This window comes from Glycine soja, chromosome 15 (genome assembly GCF_004193775.1).
Source record: "Glycine soja cultivar W05 chromosome 15, ASM419377v2, whole genome shotgun sequence".
Lineage (NCBI taxonomy): Eukaryota > Viridiplantae > Streptophyta > Magnoliopsida > Fabales > Fabaceae > Glycine > Glycine soja.
Genome location: NC_041016.1, coordinates 2746092 through 2773061, shown reverse-complemented (window position 1 = coordinate 2773061; position 26970 = coordinate 2746092). Strand labels below are relative to the sequence as shown.

At 32.5% G+C, this 26970-nt stretch overlaps 4 protein-coding genes and 1 non-coding gene across 9 annotated transcripts; 4 read left to right on the top strand and 1 right to left on the bottom strand.

The window, feature by feature from the left end:
* Nucleotides 1-2695: 2695 nt before the first annotated feature.
* Nucleotides 2696-7066, top strand: LOC114386778 (aldehyde dehydrogenase family 3 member F1-like). Its single transcript, XM_028346822.1, has 10 exons — nt 2696-2977; nt 3102-3170; nt 3243-3339; nt 3490-3696; nt 3799-3923; nt 5124-5228; nt 5307-5479; nt 5661-5751; nt 5847-5996; nt 6351-7066. The coding sequence occupies exons 1-10, from the start codon at nt 2777-2779 to the stop codon at nt 6615-6617; spliced, it is 1485 nt and encodes a 494-aa protein (XP_028202623.1). The 5' UTR covers nt 2696-2776; the 3' UTR covers nt 6618-7066.
* A 3353-nt stretch (nt 7067-10419) lies between these two features.
* On the top strand, nt 10420-17486 carry LOC114387487 (origin of replication complex subunit 1A-like). The gene is made up of 16 exons (XM_028347678.1): nt 10420-11407; nt 11494-11629; nt 12317-12469; nt 12567-12707; nt 12794-12945; nt 13026-13125; nt 13242-13364; nt 13452-13613; nt 13707-13764; nt 13921-14099; nt 14215-14329; nt 15037-15107; nt 15624-15719; nt 16192-16268; nt 16423-16506; nt 17093-17486. The coding sequence occupies exons 1-16, from the start codon at nt 10557-10559 to the stop codon at nt 17157-17159; spliced, it is 2565 nt and encodes an 854-aa protein (XP_028203479.1). The 5' UTR covers nt 10420-10556; the 3' UTR covers nt 17160-17486.
* Nucleotides 12377-12454, top strand: LOC114388798. The gene has a single exon (XR_003661591.1). It is a non-coding gene; the product is annotated as a small nucleolar RNA snoR28 (small nucleolar RNA).
* Nucleotides 17487-18336: 850 nt separating the features above from the next.
* LOC114387490 (polyadenylate-binding protein RBP47B'-like) lies at nt 18337-20526 on the bottom strand. Of its 2 annotated transcripts, none has more exons than XM_028347684.1 (6): nt 20184-20526; nt 19936-20066; nt 19678-19777; nt 18991-19149; nt 18797-18891; nt 18337-18698 (listed from the first exon to the last, which is right to left on the bottom strand). In XM_028347684.1, the coding sequence occupies exons 1-6, from the start codon at nt 20490-20492 to the stop codon at nt 18605-18607; spliced, it is 888 nt and encodes a 295-aa protein (XP_028203485.1). In that variant the 5' UTR covers nt 20493-20526; the 3' UTR covers nt 18337-18604. The 2 variants fall into 2 exon arrangements, with proteins under 2 accessions (XP_028203485.1, XP_028203486.1); XM_028347685.1 differs by having other exon boundaries at nt 19678-19774.
* LOC114387489 (1-acyl-sn-glycerol-3-phosphate acyltransferase 3-like) lies at nt 20444-26073 on the top strand. 4 transcript variants are annotated; one of them, XM_028347680.1, is made up of 11 exons: nt 20444-20765; nt 22626-22748; nt 22908-22947; nt 23134-23207; nt 23422-23481; nt 23936-24013; nt 24101-24259; nt 24475-24600; nt 25112-25204; nt 25394-25480; nt 25672-26073. In XM_028347680.1, exons 1-11 carry the CDS (start codon nt 20478-20480, stop codon nt 25894-25896), a joined length of 1353 nt encoding a protein of 450 aa, XP_028203481.1. In that variant the 5' UTR covers nt 20444-20477; the 3' UTR covers nt 25897-26073. The 4 variants fall into 4 exon arrangements, with proteins under 4 accessions (XP_028203481.1, XP_028203480.1, XP_028203482.1 ...); XM_028347679.1 differs by having other exon boundaries at nt 22908-22952; nt 23124-23207; XM_028347681.1 differs by lacking the exon at nt 20444-20765 and adding an exon at nt 21704-22099 and having other exon boundaries at nt 22908-22952; nt 23124-23207.
* Nucleotides 26074-26970: the final 897 nt, after the last annotated feature.

The following is a 26970-nucleotide window of genomic DNA, read 5'->3' as shown; positions in this document are numbered from 1 at the left end:
TTAATAATCAGTAATCAATAATAAAAATGACATTATATTTTAGTTTCCACATTTAATCATTTATCCTGATCTTCTTTTATTTAATTAATTCTGCAAACTATTTTACCACGTTAAGTTTTAACCTCTCATATCTCAATTATTTTTATTTCACCTCCACGTTTTTTTTCTAGTTATTAATAATAATAATATTTGGACATCTTTTTAATTTTGACACTGCGCAAATATTTCTCATTTATCTTTATCTATCTTCTTATCTCATCATACATTTTATAATATTTATATTTTTATCTGTTTTTTTTTTCTTTCACCAAGGGTCTGATAACATTGTAGGTGTTCGTTTATTTTTTTTAATAGTGATATCCACTTTTCTTTTTTCTTTGAACTATTTTATTCATTATTACCTAATAGTATTATAAATTACACATATAAAAAAAGTCACACCACTAACGACTGCACTCACATTTAACCTCCATCATCTACTTTTATTTTATTTTATTTTTGAAAAATTATAAAAAGACACAAATCTAGCATATACAGAGACTAGGGAATTTATAAAGATGTTTTCGTTTTCATTGTGAAATTTATCTATAATATCTATAATTAATAATCAATAATAAAAATATACTATATTTTGTTTCCACATTTAATTATTTATTTGGACCTTTTTTATTTAATTGATTATGTAAACTATTTTATTACCTTCAATTTTAACCTTTCATATTAATTATTTTTATTTCACCTCCACCATCTTTCTTCTAGTTATTATTAGTGATAGAGTAACATGCTTTAACATCTTTTTATTTCAGAAATTTCATAAATGTCTATTTTTTTAATCTTTTTTTTATCACATCATAGTTAAATCCTATAATATTTATATTTTTATCTCCATTTATCTCTTTTCCAATAGTGATATCCACATTTATTTTTCATGTTTTTGAAGTATTTTATTCTTTAACTAATATTATAAATAACACAATGAATTATTATATTTTAATTAAACATAAAAAAATCACCCCACTAATTACACTCACGTTTAACCTCCATCATCTCACTTTTATTTTATTTTATTTTATTTAAAAAAGAATATAAAGAGACACAAATCTAGTATATACAGAAACTAGAGAGATTGTTGAAAAGAGTTTTGATTTAACATCTAACAATGCTATTTAAAAAAGATGTTTTGAGAATTTAAATTCAATAGAAAACATTAATTTTTTTTAAATCAAAATGAACTTTTATGTAATTCACCACTGTTAAATTATGATGATTAAACTTCGTTTATTCTGCACGTTAATAGTGATTGGAGTTCAATTGAAGTTTGAAAGCACGGAATTAATTTTTTAGTACATATACAACTACAAAAGTGAATATTAAATATAGTAGTAATTATAGTAGTACGATTGAGTGATTGACAATTCAAAACTAATAAGAAGCAATCAATCATAGCGTTTGGAGGAAATCTTGGCAGTTCTTGATTGTTGTACACCATAATTTGAGAAGTCGGTTTTCATTGAACTATTTGATATCAGTACCGAAATAGAAAAATAGTTTCGGCTTAATAGAAAGATTTAGGAGCAGGGAATTCAAGGCAGAAAAACATGATCTGGACTCACACAACTTACTTGTGCGACCAGTCAAATGCAAAGTTCAAAGTTCTATTTTGCTCCACACGATCAATTCCTTGAAACTACTGGATTCTAGGAGTTCGAGTGTTTAATTCAGAGTCAGAAATACATGCATCCTCATATAATAAAATATAAGAAATATGAATCTCTCATTATAAAATGAAAATTTTCTCTTATATATTATTTTTTTTTCCCTTTAAAACAAGTACATCCTCAAAGTGATTTGCATAAAATGTAAATTAAATATTATAAGCAACTGAAATCTAATTAAATAGAATAAAATCGGAAAGATCAAAATTAAGACAAAATTATAAGCTAGTTAATAAATGTAAAATAATAATAAAAAGACATATTATTTGATTATAAATATAAAAATTAAAATCATAATAATTTTTTTATTGAGACAAATTAAATTTTAAAATATTTCTAGGGACAAAAACACATATTTTTTATTTTCTTTTTTGTCAAACATATTATTTATTATATCTATCACTAGTAAAAAGTAATTTTTGTTCCTAAATTTGGTGAAAATATTTTCTTTCTTTGCCAAACATATTATTTATTATATCTATCACTAGTAAAAGGTAATTTTTGTCCCTAAATTTGGTGAGCATTGTGATATTAGTCTCTAAACCTAAAAAATATCAAATAAATTCTTGAAATGTGAAATAAATGATCAAACTTGATTATTTACTTTTATTTTAGTCTTTCAACATGTGTTAATATTATCATTTAAGCTATTTTTTTAATTTTGAACTAATGTGATTATCATTTTATATTTTTAAGGATTAATTAATATTTTCTTATAAGTTTCCATCCTACAGACTATGAGAATAATCTTCTATATGAACTTAATCATACTTAAAAAATTGTCATTTTTTAACCCACATTCTTTCTCACAAAAATGTATATTATGAACTGAATTATACTTATTGGATCTAAAAGGACTATTTATTCTTTTTATTTCTATCAAAACCTTTTGCACAAGATAGTTACAATGTTGACCACAATTTTTTTTTCTATAGAACGTGTCCGGTGAGAACAATTTATTGCGGCCGGTTGTTAACCAGATAGAATCTTGGTGGTGAAAGTATATATACTACTAGTCGCAGTGAAGTAGCTAGGGGCACATCAAATTCTTTATTTATAACATGGAGTACTCTGTGGAAACTTTGGAAAGAGATCTTAAGAACACGAGGAAATACTACGGGAGTGGAAAAACAAAGGAAGCACCATGGAGAGAATCACAGCTTAAAGGGTTGCACAATTTTCTCGTGGAAAAAGAGGAAGAAATTGTGACGGCCCTCAAGCATGATTTGGGGAAGCATTACGTGGAGGCTTTTAGAGACGAGGTGTGTTTGATTTGATAATTTTTATGTGAATAATGAACGTGATGAAATCATCCAAGTCCTGTTGTTAAATTCTACGTGGGATTTAATTTTCGTTTCTAAATTAATCCATGATGATTACTCGCAGCTTGGAACATTAATGAAGACCTTAAACTTGGCAACCAAGTCTTTGAAAAATTGGATGGCGGGGAAAGAGGTGAGGTTGCTCAAAGACCTTGTGAACAAGATTTTTTTAAAATTCCATTACTAACTTCGATGTTTGTCACAGGCAAAGCTGCCACGAATAGCACTGCTCTCAAGTGCAGAAATAGTTCCTGAGCCACTTGGTCTTGTTCTCATAATCTCATCATGGAACTTTCCCTTTGGTTAGTTGATTCAAAATGAAAGTTTAAGTTCAAAAGGTTCTTCTAAAAGTAGCATATAGGATCTCTTAAAAGATCCCCGTCCACAAGTGATATATATAGTCTAATAATTAAAATATTAAAGTATGTGTTATTAATGGTTTTATAAAACAGGACTTTCCTTGGAGCCACTGATCGGAGCAGTAGCTGCTGGGAACAGTGTGGTTCTAAAGCCTTCAGAGTTGTCCCCTACTTGCTCTTCTCTTTTAGCCACTTTCCTCCCAACTTACTTGGACAATAATGCCATTAAGGTCATCCAAGGTGGACCAGAAGTGGGGAAGCTACTCTTGCAGCAAAGATGGGACAAGATTTTCTTCACAGGTTAACCTTAATTTCTCAATCATAATCCTGACTCTCGGTCATAACTCATAAATCAACCTTTGATGAGATTTTTTTTTAACGTATGATATGATCCAATACTAGGAAGTGCAAGGGTGGGGCGGATTGTTATGTCTGCAGCAGCTGTGCATCTGACGCCTGTGACTTTGGAGTTAGGTGGAAAATGTCCAGCACTAATTGACTCTCTTTCTTCTTCTTGGGACAAAGAGGTAGATATTGTCATTAAAATTTTATTTTATTCACTTGATTATAAAATTTGTTTTCATTTTTTATTTATTTCATTAAAATGATTTTTTAATCAAAAAAATATTTCAATTTATTATATTTTTATAATCTTATATATTATCTTTTAAAATATAATATATAGGATTAATTAAAATATACGTACTTATATAAGTTTTATTTTTATTTTACATATTATATTTTTATAATCTTACGTATTTTTATTGTATTATTCAAAACTTATTTTATATAATAAAAATATAATATAAATTTTATCTTTAATGTATATTTTTTATACAAATTATAATTTTATAAAATGACAATATTTTATCATCGTTTAAAATATTTTTATATGTGATTTAATGACAATATTTTTAACCTATATTAAGATATTCTTGTTATTTATTATAATTATTTTTTATTTATACTTAACTTTATTTAATCAAATATGTAAAATTTTTAAAGAATTAAATTATATAGTAAAAATAGGTAACTAAATAAAATGATAGTATTTTATATATTTTAAAATATTTTATGTATGTGATTTATTAATAGTACTTTTTTTTATCTATATTATAATATGTAACATGAATATTTTCATATAGATAAAAATATTTTCATTAAATCACAAGTATTATTTTAAAAGATAGATATAATATATAAAATAAAAATAAAACTTATATAAATATACATATTATAATTTATTTAAAAATAAAATTCAATCTTATATATTATATTTAAAAGAATAATAAATTAAAAAAGAATAATATTTGAATTTTAAATTATTTTTACATAAAACTTATATTAATATTATATTTTACACTAAATATTCAAATAAATACTTACCATATTAATAAAGGAACGTGTTTCTCACACTTTATGATTCTAATCATTCCTTAAACATTTTTAAATTTCTTATTTTTTTTAAAAATATTGATCAAATTTTTAATTTAATCAACATTTAAAATTTAACCGTTAACTATCAAAATCAACACTAAGAACTTGGGTAATAAATTTTAAAATACAGCGGAATAAATTTTGTCATTAAGCCTATTTTATTTTGTGTGGTGGTGGCGGCTTAAAATCAAGTTGATTACATATTTATATAATTATTATATTTAAACAGTAAACTTGTGGCACAAAAAGAATTGCTAACTGGAAGTTTCTTTTATTGAATGAACCACAAGGTGGCTGTGAAGCGAATTTTGGTGGCAAAATTTGGGGCTTGTGCTGGGCAAGCATGCATTGCAATCGATTATGTCCTTGTGGAGAAGAGTTTCAGTTCTACATTGGTACGAAGCTTGAAAGATTTTTTGAGCTTTTCTTATTTTGATATTGAAGCATGGCTCCACTCTTTTTATTTTATTTAGGTGACACTAATGAAGGAATGGATTAAGAAAATGTTTGGAGAAAACCCCAAAGCGTCCAACAGCATTGCAAGGATAGTTAATAAAAATCATTTCATGAGACTCCAGAACCTTCTCACTGAGCCAAGGGTCAAAGAATCGGTGGTTTATGGTGGTTCAATGGACGAAAATGACTTGTGAGTAGTACTCTTTTTCCTCTATTTTTTTGGCTACCAATACTCTCTTTTCTTAGTTGCTAGCTTCCAAGTTGTTTTTCCATTTTTAGCATAGGATCCTGTGAAGTTCACTTCCCACCTTAATGGGACAGACCAATTTTCTTTCACATTATTATCTTATCACCTAACAATTTTTGTACAGATTTATTGAACCGACAATATTGCTGGATCCGCCACTTGATTCAGCAGTCATGGCTGAGGAAATCTTTGGCCCTGTACTTCCAATAATCACCGTAAGATGCATAATTTTATTTTACTTTTTGTTTCGCATTAATAGTCCGGGAATGTGGCAATTGAAGTTTTATTTGTATTTTCCGGGCTTTTGCAGCTGGAGAAGATTGAAGACAGTGTTGAGTTCATAAGCTCGAGGCCTAAAGCTTTAGCTATTTATGCCTTCACGAAAAACCAAACTCTGCAGAGAAGAATGGTATCTGAAACATCATCAGGAAGTCTTGTATTCAACGATGCAATTCTACAAGTATTAATCTGCTGCTTGTCTCTTTCTTTATCTTATTTAATAAAGGCATTTTTTGAAACCTCACATTGACTAGTGATGCTAAAATAGAATATATGAGTGGATTTGAGTTAGGTCCAAAATTTATAGTAGTATTAGAGCTTATTCTAGGGATTGTTATTGTACCTAGTATATAAGTGGAGGCATGCTTATTAGAACAAGAACAGAAGGGAGAGAGGGGGGGGGGGGGGGGGGGGGTGGTAAGACAAATTTATGTATGGTTGCATTGTACCATTTTTCAGTCGAATAATCATAAGCACATGCATTATGCATAGGCTGCTTGTGATTGAATGGTAACTAGTCTATATCTTTGTGTAGTACGTAGCGGATACCCTACCATTTGGAGGAGTTGGTGAATGTGGGTTTGGCAAGTACCATGGAAAGTTCTCCTTTGATGCGTTCAGTCACCATAAGGCTGTGGCTAGAAGAAGTTACTTGACTGATTTTTGGTTTAGGTTCCCTCCATGGACTCTTGATAAGCTCCAACTACTTGAGGTGTCTTACAATTTAGACTACCTTGGAATACTTCTAGTTCTGCTCGGCTTAAAGAAATCAAAACGGTCACTATTTCAGGCTTGTAACTGATGTGCATTATGTTCCTTCACTTATCTATTTCAAGTGAGCCCCTAATAAGGATTGGTGATTCCAAGCTAGTGTTAATTTCTAGGTTTATGATGCTTAAATAAGTGTGTTCTATTTGATTCTGTATGTGTTATATGCCTAGTTAGACTTGGGTAAGGCAAGGTTTGTATCAAGGATCTTTGATTCTACTTCTATTACTATTACTTTATACTGAAAATACCACAAAGAAGTAAAATAAATAAAAAATAAATAAGGAGAAGGATTTTGTGGATCCGTATATACCACTAGATTCAGAGAAGAAATCAGCCACAGAGACGTGTGGAACACCAGAAAAGGACATGACAGCACGCAAGCTTCACTAGCAAATGCCCTTTATCTTCAATTTGTAATGGTACGATGCGATTTATGCTAAGGACTATTCCCAACAGCAATGCAGTTCAAAATCAATACAATAGCACAAGCTATTAACTATCCGGAATTGCAGACATGTATTAGGTCCACTGTGTTTATTATCTCATGTGTCTAATGATAAGAAATAAATAACAAATAAATTAAATTTTCGATAAAAAAAAGAATCAGCTAGACCTACTGTTTTAATAATTTCCATAGCCCAATAAATAGTTCACTCTTTATTTGGTTTATTGGCTCCAATCTTATACAAACAAATAGTTTGAATGAACTTTAACAGTAAGAAAGAACATATATGTAGCAGAACAAAATACAAATAGAGAAGAAAAAGAAAACAACAATTAAAGTGATCTGGGTTCAAATCTGTGGGTAGTGGATGTTGGAAATGTGAATATAAAAAGCCATTTATGGGTCTTCACTCATCAGCTGCTATTAGGTGAAGACACGTGAAAGGACTTCTATATTATGTTTCTAACATGTTGTTATCTACTTGTCATGTTTCTAGTTGGACTCATAGAATAAGACCCCTGTGAACTGTGAAGTAACAATATCCGAAAAGCGAAGCAGATCACATCTAGATGGTGTATAAAAGAACTTGATGGTAACCCAAGACACTGGTTGCCTCTGGCTGTTTTTTTTCTTTTAATGTGAAAATGTGAAGCTAATTTCATTCGATTGTTTCTAAGTTGGTACTAGCATCAAATTTTATTTTTAGCCATGTTTTAGGTACAGGACCGTGCTAACTAGTCCAATTGGAAAACCGGTAAATTGGTCTAATATTTGGTCTAAATATATTAAACAAGCATTGAGAAAAACCGGCAAATACCAGGAAAAAATGGTTCATAACAAGCTAATGAAAATATTTAATATGACGCCGGTTTTGATTTTTTTAAAATGAAAATTTAACTTTAGTATTTGTCTTTTTTAAAAAAAAAATCTGAAGATAAACTTGCTTTTCTTAATAGATAGTGTTGTGTTTTCATTGAAATCTAGATATAAGTATTATAATATTTTTAATTTAAATTTTTTATATATACTTTGAGTGTTAAAAACCTATAAAATATATATTTTTTAAAATTTTTAGTGATATAAAATTATGTTTCTTTAATACTATTATTTTATATATTTTCAATTATTATTATATTCATACCAATTTATCATTGTTCGAAACGTTGAATCATGTTTAGGATTGAAGACAATGATTCAACCGTGTACAATAATGAGATTTGAAGGATACCAATAACCCATAACATATATTAATGGAACTGTTGAGCAGACCACATCACCACAACATAAAAATTCAGCATCGTCTTTTTTTTCTGTAAAAAAAAAACGCTATTCTGAAAAAAAATCGAGTGAGAGAAGACATCACTGTTTGCCCTTAGAATATAGTATCATCATTTAAAATATTAAAAGTGACATTTGACCTAGGTTCAAATGATTAAAAAAAAGTCCCTTTCATATCGAATTTGTTTTGCTCAAATTTTGTTCCAAAGTTGAACATATAGAACTTTTTGCGTAAGATCATTAACCAACAAGGTGTGATTACTCTGCCGGATTTCAACTTTTACGGTAAATGATGATCAATTTGATTTTTGTATTTTACATTTATTGTCAATTTAGTTCTCATATTATGAAAATGATCAATTTAATCTATAATTTTATAAATATAATGACAATTTAATCCTATCATCAGATTTTTTTTCATTTTCATTAATGTTTTGCTAATGTGACATGTAAAAAATAATGTGACAAATTCACATGGTGAAAAGTGAATGTCAGGTACACATTATATTAGATATGTATGAACTAAAATGTCAATTGGAGAATGTGCGTTTTTTTAATCTTTTATTAAGTTACAAAAAAAAAAAACTAATCTTTCATTTATCCTCTTTCTTTTTTACCTCTTGTAAGAGAGAGACTGGGTTGTGGCCTTTGGTTTGTGACTACCCTTTTCATTCGATTTCTCATTATGATTGATTGGAGATTGGCCTAATGAATGTTTGGATTGTACATGATCTATGTAAGGCTTGTAATGGATATGGTCAATTTCAAAAGATGTTTTATTTGGTATCCAAAAGAGGGTGTGAGGATGGTTTGACTCCATTTGATAATGATGAAGATGTATTAGTTATGTGTATTGAAAAAAATTTTATAGTTTAATGATACATGTGCATTTTTATATTCATAATGTTATTGTGGATCATTTTGTCATTAAGTTATATTTGTTAGAGGTCATTTTTTCGTTGCAAAATAAAGTATTGTCACGAAATTATGAAGAAAAACCTTTTTATCAAAATACTCATTACCTTTTGTAAATTTTAAAATTGAAATTAAAAAAATACTAACATTTTTGTCCAAAATACTATTGACTAGCATGAAACATCCCTTACACATGTTTATCACATAATCAAGGATATTCCACATTGGGACTCAATGCTAATTGGGACATAGGAAACTTTACAACAACATTAAATTGTTGATACATTAATGGAATTATGGACTAAATTGATCATTTATAAAATAAAAGGATGAATTTGTCAAGAGGGCAAAGTGTAACAATGAAATTGGTCATTTATCCAAATTTTAAATTACGTTTTAATTTTTTTAAAAAAAATTAGGTCTTTGATAAATTTTGTATTTGTTTTTTTATTAAGCCCATGCTAGGTCTAATAGGGACATAATTGAAAATTAAATAGAAATTTAGAAACTCAATTGAAAATAAAATTCAAAGATTTATTTAAAATAGTTCAAATACTTAATAAAAAAATTACCAACCTAGGCGAATATTCTCACACAGTCACACATGCAAATCATTATTCTCACTTTTGCAGATTGTAAACTTAGAATTTTCAAGTTCTTTAACTAGTTTAAAACTTGCATATATTCACAGTTTTTTTATTAGATTCTTGAATTATTTGTCCTTTTTTAAACATGTCGTTGGTATTTATTTTAGTTATAATGTAATATTAATTATTTTTTTACTAATACTCTTACTAAATATGATTTTAGTATTTTAATGTAATTAATACTAAGTTTAATTTTGTAAAATCATTATTATCTTTTATTTATTTAATAACTTTTTTTGGACCATGTAAAATAATTTTAAAAAGAGAAACAACAAAAGATTAATAAGTCTTTTTTAAAGAATTAAAAGAAAAAAAAATATGAGAAAGGAGGTTGAACAAAATAAGTGAATTATTATATATTCTTGATATTATTTTTGGTTTTCACAAATACAAAAATATTTAAATCTAAATTATTCATAATTTGCCACTCGACAATCGACATAGAAATATAAATAAATAAAAGGCGTGGATTGGGCCCGTTAATGCATAAGCCTCGGTGGCCCTAAGAATCATTACCAAAAAAACATATAATGTTCAAAGATGTCAAAAGGAGAGGGAACATTTGGCGCCATTTTTCATTGTTGTAAGCACGGTTGCAGTTGTTGTTGCTGCTCTGCTCACTCACTCCCTCCTTCCTTCACCAAACCCTAGCTAGCTCCACTCTTCCTCAATCCTCCATTCGTCAATGGCTGCAACTCCTTCCAAATTCCTTCAAACTCCCTCCAAACCCAAACTCCGATCCCAATCCAATCCCAAATCCTCGCCGGTTGTAACCCCCGACACTCCACAAACCCTATATCCTCGCAGATCCACGCGCGCCAAGTCCCTCCTCTTCGATGCTCCCAAGCCTCCCCACACACCGCTCGAAATCTCGCTCACAACTCCGAAGCGGAGGATACGACGATCCATCGATTGTGTCGATCAGGATTCCGGCGAAGATAAAGCCACAACCAGCAAAATTTCAGATAAAAATAAAGCTCCGGTCGTCGATGCGTCAAAGAAGAAGAAGAATGGGAAGAACTCAATTGAAGTTTCCTTTGCTCCGGTAACACCGGCTTCATCGGAAAAGGCATCCACGAGGAAGAGGGAGGGTGAGGGGGGTGTTGTTACCAGAGCTAAAAGAAGGAAATCGGAGAATCGTGAAAAGAGTGCAAAACTGCCTCAGAGGCGCGTGTATTACACAAAGGTGGTTTATGATGGAGGTGAGTTTGAATTGGGGGATGATGTTTATGTGAAGAGGAGAGAAGATGCTAGCTCCGATGACGAAGATCCCGAAATGGAGGAGTGTAGGATGTGTTTTTCCTCAAACGATGAGGTCATGATTGAGTGTGACGATTGTTTGGGTGGGTTTCATTTGAAATGCTTGAGGCCTCCATTGAAGGATGTTCCTGAAGGGGATTGGATCTGTGGGTTCTGCGAGGCTCGTAAGATGGGTATGGAAGTTCAGTTACCAAAGCCTCCAAAGGGTAAGAAACTAGTTAGGACTATGAGGGAGAAGCTCCTTTCCAGTGATTTGTGGTCTGGTCGTATTAAAAGGTATGGCATGTCTTTTGTTGTTGATTGGCAGCGTTTTCTTTTGTTCAATACCTAATTGTGTTCGTGTCCATTGGGCATGTGATTAGCATATGGAGAGAGGTGGATGACAACTATTGGTGTCGGGTGCGCTGGTATACAATCCCAGAAGAGACTTCTGTTGGGCGGCAACCTCATAACCTGAGGAGGGAGCTATATCGAACTAATGATTTTGCTGACATTGAGGTACTGGGTGTTAACTGTTTTGGTGGTTGTTGCATGTTGATAGTAAAATGCTAACGTGTGAAGTTTTTCTGGTTGAAATCTTTGGGTACATCTAGATGGCTTGAGTCTTCTTTTCCATACTAAATCAAGTCTAGTTCTTATTTAATAGATAATATCCATGGATAATAAAGAGTGGTTGCTTATTTTGATAGATGATTCAATTATTGATTAGTTTAGTTTATCTACAATCATGATAAAATCTTATTTGCCTTTACGGATCTTATAAAACCTTTACATCCAGGGTTGTTTGAATTGTTTTTTATCACAAGAAATGGAAGTTCTATTTTCCTGCTTAGCCGTTAAGTTAAGAACATAACGTGCAATCCCACACCCATGTTAATTTAAGTAGTCAGAAAAGAAGTTGAACAATTAAATTTCAACATCATGCTCCAGGAAATATGTTTGTCATTCGTGTCCACTATATTAGATATCAAATAAAGGAGAATTGGGATGTTATAATAATGAAACAGTTGATGCAGCTAACGACTACATTATAGGATGAAGTAAAAAAGTTATATCCTAAAATTTAACATAACTATTGGTGCTTTCATGGTTATTTTTTAATATTTCTATAGCCTCAGGTTAGGCATAATGTACTAGGAACTTATCCTCGTTTACTTTATCATGTTGCTCCCATATTTACTGCAGATGGAATCTGTCCTTAGACATTGCCATGTCATGACCCCCAAAGAATATGCTAAAGCTAGCGATGAGGGAGATGATGTTTTCTTATGTGAATATGAGTATGACATCCATTGGCACAGTTTCAAACGTCTTGCTGATATTGACAATGAAACAGAGGTAATCATGTCAGAATATTAGCGAGATCCTTCTTATGAAAGAAAGTAGTTGACCATTTAACAGTGCCAGTATTGATGAGTTTATTCTTGTATGCTAGAATGGTGAAGAGCATGACAGTGACGAAGACTGGAATGTTGACAAGGAATCAGACTCTGACACAGATGAAGATGTTGAATACGAAAAAGAAAATATTAAAAATACACAATCTAAGCCATCAACAAGCCATCACTTAGCTGCAGTATGAATATTATTGTTCACTTTGTAAGCATTTTCTTTTTTGGTATTTATGATTTCCCACAGAAAATAAATGTGTAAATGATACAGAATCTGCAGAAGGGACAGTTCTTTGGACTTCAAAAGATAGGCACAAAAACAATTCCACAGCATGTAAGATCGCACAAACAGACTGATCTTGAGAGAGCAAAGGCTACACTGTTGTTAGCGTCACTGCCAAAATCTTTACCTTGTAGAAATAAGTATGTTGAAGTTTGAAAATGATTTTAAATATTTTGTATATCTCTCTGAAGTTTAATAATCAAAACATGCTTTTATTTAGAGAAATGGAGGAGATAACTGCATTCATCAATGGTGCTCTTTCTGACAATCAATGTCTGGGACGTTGCCTCTACATTCATGGTGTTCCGGGAACTGGCAAGGTATCCTCGGTTGATCTTCTATATTGTTTCTTTAGTCTACTATATCCAATGAGGCTTTAACTTCTATCATAGAACAAATCTTGCTTCTTAGTCCTTTTATTCATGTCTAACTGCAGACAATGAGTGTACTATCAGTAATGAGAAGCTTGAAGTCAGAAGTTGATGCAGGAAACATCAAACCGTACACTTTTGTGGAGATTAATGGTCTGAAATTGGCATCACCCGAGAATATTTACAAGGTAAAGTTCATGAAGTATATAGTATCTTGTGCCTAGTTAGTCTTGATATTCCGAGGTCATTTTCTTATAGTCTTGATATTCTTTCAGGTTATTTATGAGGCACTAAATGGCCACAGGGTCAGCTGGAAAAAGGCTCTCCACTTGCTAAATGAGAGATTTGTAGAAGGAAAGAAAACCAGAGATGAGGCTGACCGGCCATGTATTTTGCTTATTGATGAACTTGATCTTCTAGTAACCAGAAACCAGTCGGTAATCTACAAATCCTACAACAGGAAACTTGTCATTAGGTCGCATTATTTAAAACATGCAATCACATTGTGATGAATTTTCCTTTTTTCACAGGTTCTGTACAATATTCTTGACTGGCCTACTAAGCCACATTCCAAGCTAATTGTCATAGGTAAGATAATGCATTTTTCAATTATTTTTTCAGTATTATGATCTCCCAGTTTTCTGAAGTAATTTAAAATAGTTGGAAAACAAGAATCCATATGATTATAACAATTTGATGCCTTTGTGCATTGCAAAAACTTATTCTTCAGTACTATCAATTCAGGGATAGCAAATACTATGGATCTTCCAGAGAAGTTACTTCCTCGTATATCAAGCCGAATGGGCATACAGAGGCTTTGCTTTGGCCCATATAATTATCAGCAGCTTCAAGAAATCATTTCAAGTCGCCTCAAGGGAATTGATGTATTTGAAAAGCAAGCTGTAGAATTTGCTTCAAGAAAGGTTAGTACTATGACATTGTGAAGATTGATTTCCTCTGATCTTTCATGTACAATGGGAACTTGTTTTGGTATTATAGCTCATTGGTTTACATCTAAAATGGTGTTTGATTATTCAGGTTGCAGCAATCTCTGGAGATGCACGTCGTGCTTTGGAGATATGCAGACGTGCAGCTGAAATAGCAGATTATCGTATGAAGAAGCTAATTTCTAATCCTGATTGTGTTACTGCAGGTATATGAGCATGTTTTATAAATTTTGCATGTCATCATGGTAGAAAGGAGGGATCACGAAATGTTTCCTGCTTTTTGACTTTTTGTCAATTAAAGTTTGTATTGTTTGTAAAACGGCATGCTTTCTTTATATATTATTTCTTGGCATTGTCTAGGATGTCAAGAAATATCTCTTTTTTGTGTCAATTGTCTTTTAATGGTATTTGCAAAATGCAATTGCAGAAGGCATATACTTTACATCTTAACTCTTTAATCACATTGATCATTGATCATATACGAAAGAAACAGCGTATGACCTTCTAATGCATTGCGTGATGGCTAGTTGGATGATTGCTATTTATCTTATTGTACACACTGTGCTTTAAACGACAGTCGCTCCATCTTGTATTATAGGCATAACAATAAAAAAGTATCGTTTGTTTGGGGTCTGCTCAGAAATTGCATGTATACTGGTGCTTGATATTACCATGAAATTATGAAAACCACGTGAACCGGATTTTTTAGCCTTATTTCTTCCAGACTTGTTATTCTACTGTTGCTAGGTGTGCAGCCTTGATGTTGATTTACAAATCTGACATTGATTATTTGAATTACGTTATTTACTCTAAAGTCTAAACTACGATCATCAACTGTATGCGTGAACTCCTTACTTCTGACTTTTGAGGCGGTGCTTCTGCCCACTAAAATTCATTTGCATATGTTCTTTAGGAAAGGGACTTGTTGGAATGGTAGATGTTGAAGCAGCCATTCAAGAAATGTTCCAAGCACCTCATATTCAAGTGAGTTGAAATTTGCAATGTGCTGATTATTTCTTGATACCATTTTTTTACTGAATGGTAGATGATGCCATAGGGCTTAGACAGTGAACGAAGTCTTGAGACATATAAGCTGACTCTGATTAAAGTACATTATTACAAATGTTGCTGATGTAACTTGGATGTGCACTTTAACAAATAGAAAACGTGATCTATTTCTTAAATTAAGGATTATAACATGAACGAATACCTTATTCTGTTATATATGATTGTGGGTTAGAGTTAATATGAGTGCTGTTTTAGTTCGTCATACTTGACTGATAATTTAGGAACCAGTCATTATAGGACACAGTAAAGAAGTAAAATAGGAAATCATTGTTATCACTGTCCTTTATATATGAGCCAGATTTTTCTCGCAAAAATGCATGAACTTAAATTATTTGATACAATCTCAAGCACCTTTAATACATTCGTTTATCTGGCAGAAAACTGCTGACATTTTTTCCCAATCTTACATTTACCCCATTCTTTCTTTTGAAGATGATGAAAAGCTGTTCCAGAGTTAGCAAAATTTTATTGACAGCAATGGTGCACGAGCTTTATAATACAGGAATGGGGGAAACCACTTTTGAAAAGGTAAGCTCCTGAAGGTTCTCCCTGTTATTTTTTTCTCGATTTGCATTCAGATTATCCGTAGAGTTCACACCTTTAAACCTTAGTCCCCAGCTTTTCACTTGAACAGCATTACATGAAGTGTTTTTTATGCATGCCATGCATATTTGATTAAGTTACAAAATCTCTAGGTGGCTTCAGGTTTTATATTCTAATATATGTTTTTTACACGAATAGAATTCATTAGAATCTAATTTGATCATTGTATTGGTTAACCAATATCCTTTTCATTAGAGTTTCACCTCGGTAATCCGTATTAATGAAGGTTTGCATTAAAGATTAATATAGATTACCAAAGTAAAATTCCATTTTTGATTTGAAAACACCAAAAGTCTTATGAATGAGTATCTAAGTTTTGTCGTATCCTTTCACCGATGCTATGCAAAAGGTTGATTTGTATAGTCGTCTTTACGTAAGGTTTTACTTTACAATGCAGTTGGCTATGAGGGTTTCATGCTTCTGTACCAGCAACGGAGAAGTGTTTCCTGGGTATGATACGCTCCTGCAAGTTGGGTAAGACTTCTATTGTTTTCTTTCTGCTCGAAATAGCATTATTGATATCGGAAGACAATATTGAACTCTGCAGGCCAAGTGTATATGCAATCCATGCTAATAATGTCCTATTAAATCTGACGTGTTTTTATTCCTTTTGTTTTTTCTTCTGCAGCTGTAGGCTTGGTGAATGCAGGATTATTTTATGTGAAGCAGGTGCCAAGCACAGGTGGCAAAAATTGCAGCTTAATTTCCCGAGGTTAGTTCTCAAAACCCCTATCATTTTTTCAGCTGATCCCACAGAAACAAATGACGGGATTATGGGTATTGCAGTTTTGATCTGAACACGATTTTGCTTTCTTTTGCATGCGAACTATAGTTGTATGTTTAGCCGTAGTCCAATAACCAAGGAATGAGTTTCGATGTTTTTAGAATTTAGACAACTAAAATTTTCAAGTTACTAACTCTTCCAATAAAATATTTTTTTTTCTAAACTTTTTTTTTAAAAAATTACTTATAAAATTATTTTACACTATCATCTGATCATAACTTGTGATCTATGAAATTTGTTGATTTTTATGATAATTATTCTAAAAGTTTATTAACTAACACATTAAACTCTTTTAGTTTAACTTAAATTTAGGAAAATAATAACTTATCTCTCAAAAAATTGAATAAAACAAGTAATTATTTCTTCGAAATAAACTCAACGAAAGCATACTAAGCAGCGACGATGTGGCAATATGTTTAGACCTAAATTTCTTATCTATACTACATTTACGAATTACGACCTACATATATGTTGGTTCCATTGATTTGACTGGTTTCATTTTACCCTTTGGCAGTGATGATGTTGCCTTTGCGCTGAGAGACTGCAAAGATCTGCCTTGGCTGTCAAAGTATCTAATGTAGGGATGAGAATTACGTTATGTTCACCAAATGTTGTTTGGTGGTGCGAGTGATTTAACATTCTCATCCCTTTTCCAAGGTTATGGAATTGATCCCCCTTTAAATTTAAAGTTCCAATATTTAAAAGCACTTAACTCCTTAGCGAGCAACCTGGTACAAAAGGAGATTAATTAGACTCACAAGTTTGCCACCTCATTATACAGAAAAAAAGGAACAATTACATTATGTTCCCCAGAACAATTTTGCCCAGAACTTGTATTTAAATTCTTTATGACTTGAATGATTTTCACGTCTCTGATACTTTAAAATAATATATCATTTGATGCTGTATCTCATGTTCAATCCAAAGTTTTTCATTTTTTTGCTTATAAAATTATTTTGAAACAAAAGTTAAGCCGAAAACTAGATATTGATAGCAAGATAGAAAATTCAACTCTAGTTGAATTTGATTGATTCTGATTCTCCCAACTTTAATAATAGATTAACAGATCATTTCACACTAGATTCTCCCAACTTTCTCTCAACAACGCCTCTAATCATTGTTCATTGTTGTCAGAGGTGATTTTCAAAGATGGTGTTTCAATATTTTTTCCCTTGTTGTTTCTCTATGGCCACCACCCCTTCTATGACATTCTCCCCAAATTTTTCGCCTTCCATGAATTCATGGTGGTTGTTGAGACCTTCCTTAAGAACTTTGGTCCCAAAGAAAAGGAAACCAAGGATGAAGCCTGATGATACAACTAGATCCAGCATAGGTGGACCTTGTGTAAGGAAATCCTCAATTTGGAGTTTGATTTCACACACAAGAGCCTCAACGAAGGCAAAGGGTTTCCTCTTCATTCCCTTAAAGCCATCGAAGCATCCAAGATGTTGAATCCTAGCTACCGCATGATGGAGATGGGGATTAATAAAGGAATTCTACAAGAAGCAGTTCGAGATCAAGGGCAAGATTCCAAGGAGTTAATGGGAGGAGGTTGGGAGAAAGAATGAAAAAAATGCCAGAAATTGCCTTTGGCAAAGATGAATGATGGTAAAAGGAGTTACTGGAAGGAGGTTAAGAGAATCTAGTGTAGTGCGATAATAAGATTAATTTAACAGTTAGAATTATGGTCTACCAAGAACCACCTATTACGGTGGTTGATCTCACCTTCATCCCCAAAATGACCTAAAAACAAAAAAAGAAGTTGAAGTTTCTCTGCTTCATAAACATGTCAATGGTCAAAATGCACGGATAATGGGATTGATTTGATCGAATACTACTTGAGTCTACCTGAGTACCTGTATTCTAGGTTTCATTCTTTACACCAGCAAAGTTGGGTTTAAGAAAAAATGTACTGGGATCAACTCAAGTATGTATTAACAATAATTTAAATCTATGCAGACTAAATTTATGGCTACAGAATATTGTCATATAATGCACATAATTGACCAGGCAGTACAATTAGATCTTAAGCTTGCTGTAAGGATGGCGAACAGGTTTTTTGCCAGGGCAACCGCCCTAAAATGGCACTTCCATGTACTGAGAGGTATGCAGCATTTAACCTGGCAAAGCAAACAAGGATTGGTCAGAAACACATAAGAAGCCAATATGCTCATGTAAAGGTATTTGTGTCCCAACTTTTACAAGGGGAAAAAATTACTTATCAACATCAGGCATTGCCAAGGGATCATACAATTCCTCCCTTTGTTCCATGGTAGGCACAGACATACCCGATAGGTCTTGAGCACCTTCAACCTAAAAATAAACAATCCATGTGCATGAGTAGCCCAATAAAATTATTCTCTGCACAGAAACCAATACAGTATCTAACTGAATTTAACATCAATAGCTTACCTGTTGGGGGTATTGTGCATAGCCAGCATATGCACCATATGCATAAAATGAGGGATCATGAGCAGCCCCATAAGCATAGGCTTCATAACCCTGTCCATACCCATAATAGGCACTCCATTGATTTGGATCCATCTGTGGTCCCCAGCCACCAGGTAAGTCCTAGAACAATTTAGGGCCAAGATTGTCAGCGCAAATACATTACTCCTTATACGAGCTACTTGTTAAGCTAATCAGAGATATTAAATTCATTCATATATAAACTTGAATATTAGTAACTAGTATTTTGGTATGTGCACCTAAAATTTATTTTTATACAACTAAAATTTACAAGATACTAGTAAATGTTTATTTTTATACAACTAAAATATATAATATTTACATTTTTTTAAATATATATCATTTTTTATTTCATTATTTTATATTACCCCAATTTAAAAGTTCTGAATGTCCCTCATTTGGCATTAACACATCACCACACATCATCTTCACAATCTCACAATTGTTCGGGGGAATCTATAACCATGTACGGGTGCCATATCACCTGCCATATGACCAACCTAGAAATTTAGGAAGACTAATGAAATAATACCACATTGCAAGAGTTCCTGAAATTGAAATGCATGCATGATGTATCACAAGTGCACCTGATCACAGCATGAAAAGAACCATTTTTATAAGCAAAATCACCTGTCTAGCTGTTAGAGTCCTACCCCATGAAATCCGGACCACTTGTTGACCTATCATCTTTTCCTGCATCTTCTGAATGGCTTCTTCAGCAGATGCTCTGCTGACACAATACAATGAATAAATAAAAATAATTTAATCTAGAATTCTTGATGCATAACAAAATTACGCACAGCCACATGAAAAACATGCCAAAATCTTATATTATCCTTTTACTTTCAAAATATCTCGCATAAAAGATTGGGGAAAAAAGAGGAAGACCTGGTCCCAAATTGAACAAAACCACATCCCTTGCCAGACTGAACTTTGACAGAGACAATTTCCCCAAATTGCAGAAAGTTTTGCTTCAGCTCCTCCTCTGACACATTAAGATCCAAATTACCGACAAAAATCTGCAATAAAAAGCAAGTATTAAGAGTAGCATAGCACAAGCAATGAAAATCACACACACACACACACAAAAAAAAACATAGGTTAGGTCCATCTTCTATATAATATAACAAACTTACGGCAGTATTATTGACATCATACTCCGGTGGTTGAACTTGAACAACCGGCGCAGTGTAGGCCGGAACCGGATACACCGGTTTCGGCACAGGCGCGGCGGGTGCAGCATAAACACTGGTGGTCTTCTTCGGCGTAGCGGCACTAATTCGCATGGGCCTGGTGGAGCAATAAACGCCGTTCATTTCAGTCATGGCCCGGTTCCGTTCATTCTCATCAGAAAACTTAACGAAACCGTAACCCTTGGAGCGGCCGGTGTTGGGGTCGCTGACGACTTTGGCGCCGCGAACGGAAGGGTAATGGGCGCGAAACATTTCCTGGAGAAGATAATCGGTTATGTCGGGGGCGAGATCGCCGACGAAGATGGAGTGTTCCAGGGCGGCATCGGGCCTGCGCTCGCCGATGCCGAAGGAGGCCCAATTGAGCCTGAAGGTCTGGTCGGTGGCGTTGTAGGTCTGGAGAACCCTTTCCGCTGTGGCGTGGGAGACGAACTCGACGAAGCCGTAGCCCTCGGGCTGGCCCGTGAGCTCGTTGCGGATGATTTTGATGGAGACCACCTCGCCGGCGGGGGCGAAGCAGTGGCTCAGGTAGGCCTCGTCCACCGCTTAGGTATTTGGATTCAATTTCATCACTCGCACTCTTTTCATTTGATTATACTATAGCTTGCATATACCCACTAACATTAACATACTTGCAAGTTCCCATCACTAATGCTCAATCAATATTCCATATGATAAATTAATAATTTAATATTAAATTCATCATCAAAAGATATAATTTATTAACCCTTGGATTTTTTTAAATGTTCTTATAAATTTAATTTATCTTATTCTTTTCACAGAGATTAAATTTACATTTTTTATTATTCAACTTAATTTTTCATTGTGTCATACTTTAAAGAGCGAATTTAATTATTTATCGGTATACTTTTCACATTACTATAATCGCATATCTTTATCTATGTGTAACAAGGTATTTCTATGTGGTAGTTATTCAGTTAATCTTTGGCATAGGTACATACGTTTATTTACTTAAAAAAGACTATCCCCGAATATAAAACTTCTTCGCAACCCATACCCATAAAAACGAAAAACTTATAATACGAGAGTCCTTAACTACTCATATAAACCTGTGTTAGCTAGCTATGAACAGATAAGATAACAAAATTGCAACGTATGTTTGAATTTTCATAAATATAAAATATAAAACATTTCTATATACCAAACTATAAAAAACTTGATTAGTTACATATTGCATGGCCATTAATAACGACATTGAAATAAATTTAGCCCAATTTCAAAGAAATGATAAATAAGAACCACGGTTAATGACAAATGCATACGAACATTTTGCTGTCATGAATAATTTAAAAATAAAACATCCACAATCTTAAAATGTGATTTAAGAAGAATTCCAACTAATATTTATTTTTCACAACATAGAATACTTTAACATAAGTTATTCTATAAACATTTACTATAATGTGTTTTTGGTACTTATCTCTTAACCTTAGAATATACTGCTAGTTTATTCGTCCGCGTGTTTTTAAGCCGTTTGAATAATTTATTCAGCATGACAAGCTCAAGAAGCGTTACTTAGCAATTCCACATGGTGCTTGATTATTTAATCATCATTTGCATTTGCAACGGTATTTATGGCTGCTTAACCGGTCCTTAATCCACACCCCAGCCTGACAGAGCCATTCATCGTTAACAAAGATCTAAACATCATCCCAAATTATTTCCTCTCTCTCTCTCACACACACACAAACACATTTATTTTCTTTCTCCTCTCATCTTAATCTCTGTACGTAACATAGCATTAGCAGATCAGAGAAACCATGGCGTTCCCAGCTACTATTGTTATTCTTCCTTTAGGCATTCTTTTCATCCTTTCTGGCTTAATTGTAAATATAATTCAGGTAAGATAAGATTCAATCTACGATCATTATTATATTCTTCCTCTTTTTTGTTTTTGGTTTAATGGCCGCTTTAATATTGATACTTATCTTGTTGGTATTTATTAATGCAATTAATTTGCATGCACATTGCTTTCCTTCCAATCCGTTAAAAGGAAAGTATAACAAAAATATATAAAGCAATTATGATACATTGATATAGGATGCAAATATGCAATGCAATTGTTTCTATTCCTTTGTTGTATACTTATTTTCTTCGTTTAAGGAATATTATTTTTCCCATTAAAATTGGAATTTGTCATAAAGCTATAATTACAATTGCCTACGAACACGCCAAGTCTGTTGTATTTCTAATTTTCTTTGTACATCTTGATCAACTCTGCTTTGTTATTGTGAATTAGAATCTTTAAAGGAAAGAAGCAGCAAGGATTGCTTGACCAGACCATAGAACTTAATTTACAAAATCACATTTCTTTTTTTATTTTGATCAGTTAATTGTTTCACCTAATGAATATATATGCATTTGTAGGCTGTCTTCTTTGTCCTTCTTCGGCCACTATCAAAGAACTGTTATAGCAGAATAAACAAATTGCTCACAGAATCACTATGGTTGGAGCTTATATGGCTCATTGATTGGTGGGCTGGCATCAAGGTGTCATGTTTGGTTATCTTAACTCCATCTACGTTTAACTTAATTTATCATTATGATACTTTATTTGTGTCTATCTTTTGGCATGTTAAGGATTTATGTAAAGCATATTAGTGTTGCATTATCCACACTGGTCTAACTAGTTGAATCTTCGGGTTGCAGATTGAGCTATACACAGATTCAGAAACTCTTCAATTAATGGGTAAGGTGATAGCTTATGTTCTTATAAATCATTGTTTTATTTATTTGTTTGTTTATTTGTTTCTTTATTTATTTTATCACCGACTTCTCATCATCACTATTATTTGCATTCTGTTGCTGGAAACAGTGTACTACTCAAAGTAGTACAAGTCTCACTAATTTTATTTTTCATCTAAGAAAATTTTAGGTAAAGAAAATGCACTTGTAATCTGCAACCACAGGAGTGACATTGATTGGCTTATTGGATGGGTCTTAGCTCAGGTGCCTATTATATGTGAATTTGTTAAAATGCACAAGTATGTCATGTAGTCATGTTATGATAGCAGTAAATTACATCTTTGTTTTTGTGTGAGGACTTTGCTTCAAAGTACATTAGTTAAAGTAATTTCAGAATCATTTAGTTTGTTTTGTCTAGAAATGATTCTGACTATGCATAATACACTATTATTACGCACACATGATTTATTTGTGACAGCGCTCGGGTTGCCTTGGTAGCACAGTAGCCATTATGAAGAAAGAAGTCAAATTTCTTCCCGTGAGTTTCTATAAATCTCTCTTCTTTTGATCTTCTATAAATTACAAATTATATCAAGGCTTTTTCTTTTACATTTAACTGCTCCGTGCAGAAATTTCTCAATCCATTAACAATAAAGTTGAAATGGGACTTCCCTTGAAAATAAATAAGTGACTATGATTTGGGAATAAAGCAGAAAATCTTGTAAGTTCTCGCATAAAGATAAGATCGACAATTCTATTTAGTAATCCAATCCAAAGTACTTTTCATTTTTCAATCTTGCACAAATCGTGACCATGTAGCTGAAGTAACTTGTACTTCAGAACCCTTTAGTGTTTGAAGCACCAGAAATCATAAACAGCATTATAAATTCCCAAGGGCTTACCCTGTTGATAATTTGGTGCTAGTTAACTACGGTGATAGAAAAATGATCTTATCTAACCCAACCATAAATAATTATAGAGCATCTATGCAGGTGCTAGGTTGGTCAATGTGGTTTGCTGAATATATATTTCTAGAAAGAGACTGGGCAAAAGATGAAACATCACTGAAGGTATATCTAAATAATTTCTCCTGATTTACACATTCAATTTTCCTCACTAGCATTTTATTTATACATATCTTGACTTTTGTGTGGCAGTCAGGTTTTAGGCATCTAGAGCACATGCCATTCCCTTTCTGGTTGGCCCTTTTTGTTGAAGGAACTCGTTTCACGCAGACAAAGCTTTTACAAGCTCAAGAGTTTGCTGCTTCAAAAGGGCTGCCTATACCTAGAAATGTTTTGATTCCTCGTACTAAGGTGACCGAAGTTGATTATTAGTATATTAGGACTTAGGAGAGTATAATTTGATGTAGTATACTGGATTTTTTGTATCCACTATGTTTCTTCTTGAAGAAAATCCAAAAAGGCTAAATAATTGATGCTAACATTGACACCATAAGTTTCTAATTTACACATTTTGATTGTTTTTTAGCTGATAGCTTGATACCTTTTAATTGACAATCTTTCTCCAGGGTTTTGTCACAGCAGTACAAAGCCTTCGGCCATTCGTTCCAGCCATTTATGATTGCACATATGCAGTTCCAAAGAGTGAGGCTTCACCTACTTTGGTGAGAATATTTAAAGGCATTTCTTGCCCGGTAAGCCAATTGAAAACCTTGACAAAAGCTAAATTAGACAAAGTACACAACGTCATTTTCGTACTCATTCAAAATAAACTGTTTTATTGGACCTCTGTCTTTTATCTGATACAAATACAATTATTGTTATTTGTCTACCACTATCTCAGGATTATTTTATTCATTCAAACTCTTGAATACATTGTACTCATGAAAAGAAAAAAATGTTGAAAATAGTAGTCCTATCCAACTTGATACAGTTGCCTCCTGAATAGGATGTTGGTGACCTCGTACAAAAAAAAAAAGACTTATTTTGTTGGTTTTTCGGTTGAGTTCTTATATTGATATGAAATCATACATTATTGGTTTGATACTATTTGTTAGACTTCATTTTCGTCATTTCAATAGTTTATTTCTAGAATTAGTTCGTAGTATTGTGAAGATCATTGATGAGTTTTCCTTGTTTAACAGAAGAAACAGTTAACTACTATAGTTCCTACAACTTTATATATCTTCCTCCGGTTTTATACAGGTGAAGGTTCAAATTAAGCGTCACAAAATGGAGGAACTTCCAGAAACAGACGATGGCATTGGACAATGGTGCAAAGACGCGTTTGTTGCCAAGGTATCACAAGTTTTTTAAATTGAGTTTTTCTTTTGTGGTTCTCATAGTTGTGTTTATATAATGGTCACAGTAGACATACAACATCCTTTTCCACAAATTAAATCAGATGCATGCATAGTTGCATACATTCTTAAAAAAATTCTATACTATGATTACTGTGCAAACGATGTCTGTTTTCCAAACTACCAGGATGCTTTGCTCGAGAAATATAGTACTACGGAGATATTCAGTGAACAAGATCTTCAACAAATCCGTCGGCCTAAAACATCTATTTTGGTAAGATGTAGGCAAAACAAGAAAGCATATATATACATGTGTGCGGAAAAACTATTACATGATTCAGATTAATCTTTACATGATAAATTAAAAAATTTGACTCGCATAAAGATTGATCAGGACCATGAATAGATAAAATATCTAATAATTTATCTCATGTGTGTTGCCGGATCATTTTGGTGTTTGTGCAGGTTGTGGTTTGTTGGTTGTGTCTGCTTGGATTCCTTGTTTATGAATTCTTCCAGTGGACCTCACTCCTCTCCTCCTGGGAAGGCATCTTATTTACGGTGCTTTTCCTGCTCCTGGTCACAGTTATTATGGAAATCTTCATTCATTCGTCTCAATCAGAGCGTTCTAAACCCCCCATGGTTTTACCAACACAAGACCCCATGAAGCAGAAGCTTCTTCAGACATGAGCTAGGAATAGATTCAGCGCATGAATGTTGTTGTTCATCACATTTTTCTATCTCACACCTGTATATTATAGTAATTTTTTATCCTCTGTTTCGAAAATACAGGATTTCATTTGGTAAGTAAAATAATGTCACATTATTACCCCCATTCATATACTTTTCTTTTGAGGCCGGTCCATATACTTCTTCTTATGTCTTAGTCTCTGTCTTTCTTTTTTAAGAAACGTAGGGGTGGGTTTGGGAGAAATTTTTAGTTTTTCAAGAATTTAAGTTAGAAATATTTGTTTAATAAAATGTTACATCTTTTAGATATTATTAAATATACTTTTTTTTAGATAAGTTATTATTAAATATACTTGACTACTTAATATAATCACGTAGCATTTTTTAATAAAAAGTTACATTTTTTGTTTTTTAATAATAATTATTTATAAGACGTCAAAAAATGTTAATCATTTATAATAAAATTTAATTATTGATATTTCTTTCTTTCAGTACACACATTAAGAGAGAGATTTTTCCATGAATTTGATCAAATACTTTTAGCCAAGTAATTATCTAAATTTGAGTTGGATCAACTAATTAAAATGTGATGACTAAAACAAATAAAAATTTAAGTGAAAATAAAAAGGCATCACTCTTATCTTAAAGGGGTAGAACTCGACCAGTTAATGTTGTGATTAGGTACATGTGTTTATATGTTAGGGGGATAATTCCGTGTTTGATCCCTATTGTAAGTGAAATTTCTTCGGACTAGTGATAATTACCGTCCAGCAAACGAGATTAATTTTCGATTTGGTGAACTGAAAATACCTGTGGCAGAAAAAAATTATTTTAATCAAAATTAGGTTCATATTAGTCATTTTAAATCACACTAAATCCATTAAAAAATTAAAATTCACATGAGACTTGTTTAATGGTCCTTTTTCCAAATTTCCAATGCGTTGTCTTGTTTGAAAGAAATACAGGGAAGTGAAACCACATTGAACAAAGGAGGTCATGCACTGCCGTGAGAAAGTAAACTACCCATTATTTTTACGCCAATTATTATGTTAACATAGGTCTCCAGTGGTTTTC

Excerpts from the sequence above, each read along its gene's own strand:
- LOC114386778 (XM_028346822.1), top strand. The coding sequence starts at position 2,777 with ATGGAGTACTCTGTGGAAACTTTGGAAAGAGATCTTAAGAACACGAGG. Across the intron at positions 3,924-5,123 it reads CTTCTTCTTGGGACAAAGAG|GTGGCTGTGAAGCGAATTTT; the intron begins GTAGATATTGTC and ends ATGAACCACAAG. Across the intron at positions 5,997-6,350 it reads TCAACGATGCAATTCTACAA|TACGTAGCGGATACCCTACC; the intron begins GTATTAATCTGC and ends ATCTTTGTGTAG.
- LOC114387487 (XM_028347678.1), top strand. The coding sequence starts at position 10,557 with ATGGCTGCAACTCCTTCCAAATTCCTTCAAACTCCCTCCAAACCCAAA. Across the intron at positions 13,765-13,920 it reads TTCCAAGCTAATTGTCATAG|GGATAGCAAATACTATGGAT; the intron begins GTAAGATAATGC and ends CTATCAATTCAG. Across the intron at positions 15,720-16,191 it reads GGGAAACCACTTTTGAAAAG|TTGGCTATGAGGGTTTCATG; the intron begins GTAAGCTCCTGA and ends TTTACAATGCAG.
- LOC114387489 (XM_028347679.1), top strand. The coding sequence starts at position 20,478 with ATGGGCGCGAAACATTTCCTGGAGAAGATAATCGGTTATGTCGGGGGC. Across the intron at positions 22,749-22,907 it reads ATTGGTGGGCTGGCATCAAG|ATTGAGCTATACACAGATTC; the intron begins GTGTCATGTTTG and ends TTCGGGTTGCAG. Across the intron at positions 25,205-25,393 it reads AAGACGCGTTTGTTGCCAAG|GATGCTTTGCTCGAGAAATA; the intron begins GTATCACAAGTT and ends CCAAACTACCAG.
- LOC114387490 (XM_028347684.1), bottom strand. The coding sequence starts at position 20,492 with ATGTTTCGCGCCCATTACCCTTCCGTTCGCGGCGCCAAAGTCGTCAGC. Across the intron at positions 20,067-20,183 it reads ATGATGTCAATAATACTGCC|ATTTTTGTCGGTAATTTGGA; the intron begins GTAAGTTTGTTA and ends TTTTTATTGCAG. Across the intron at positions 18,892-18,990 it reads ATGCACAATACCCCCAACAG|GTTGAAGGTGCTCAAGACCT; the intron begins GTAAGCTATTGA and ends GTTTATTTTTAG.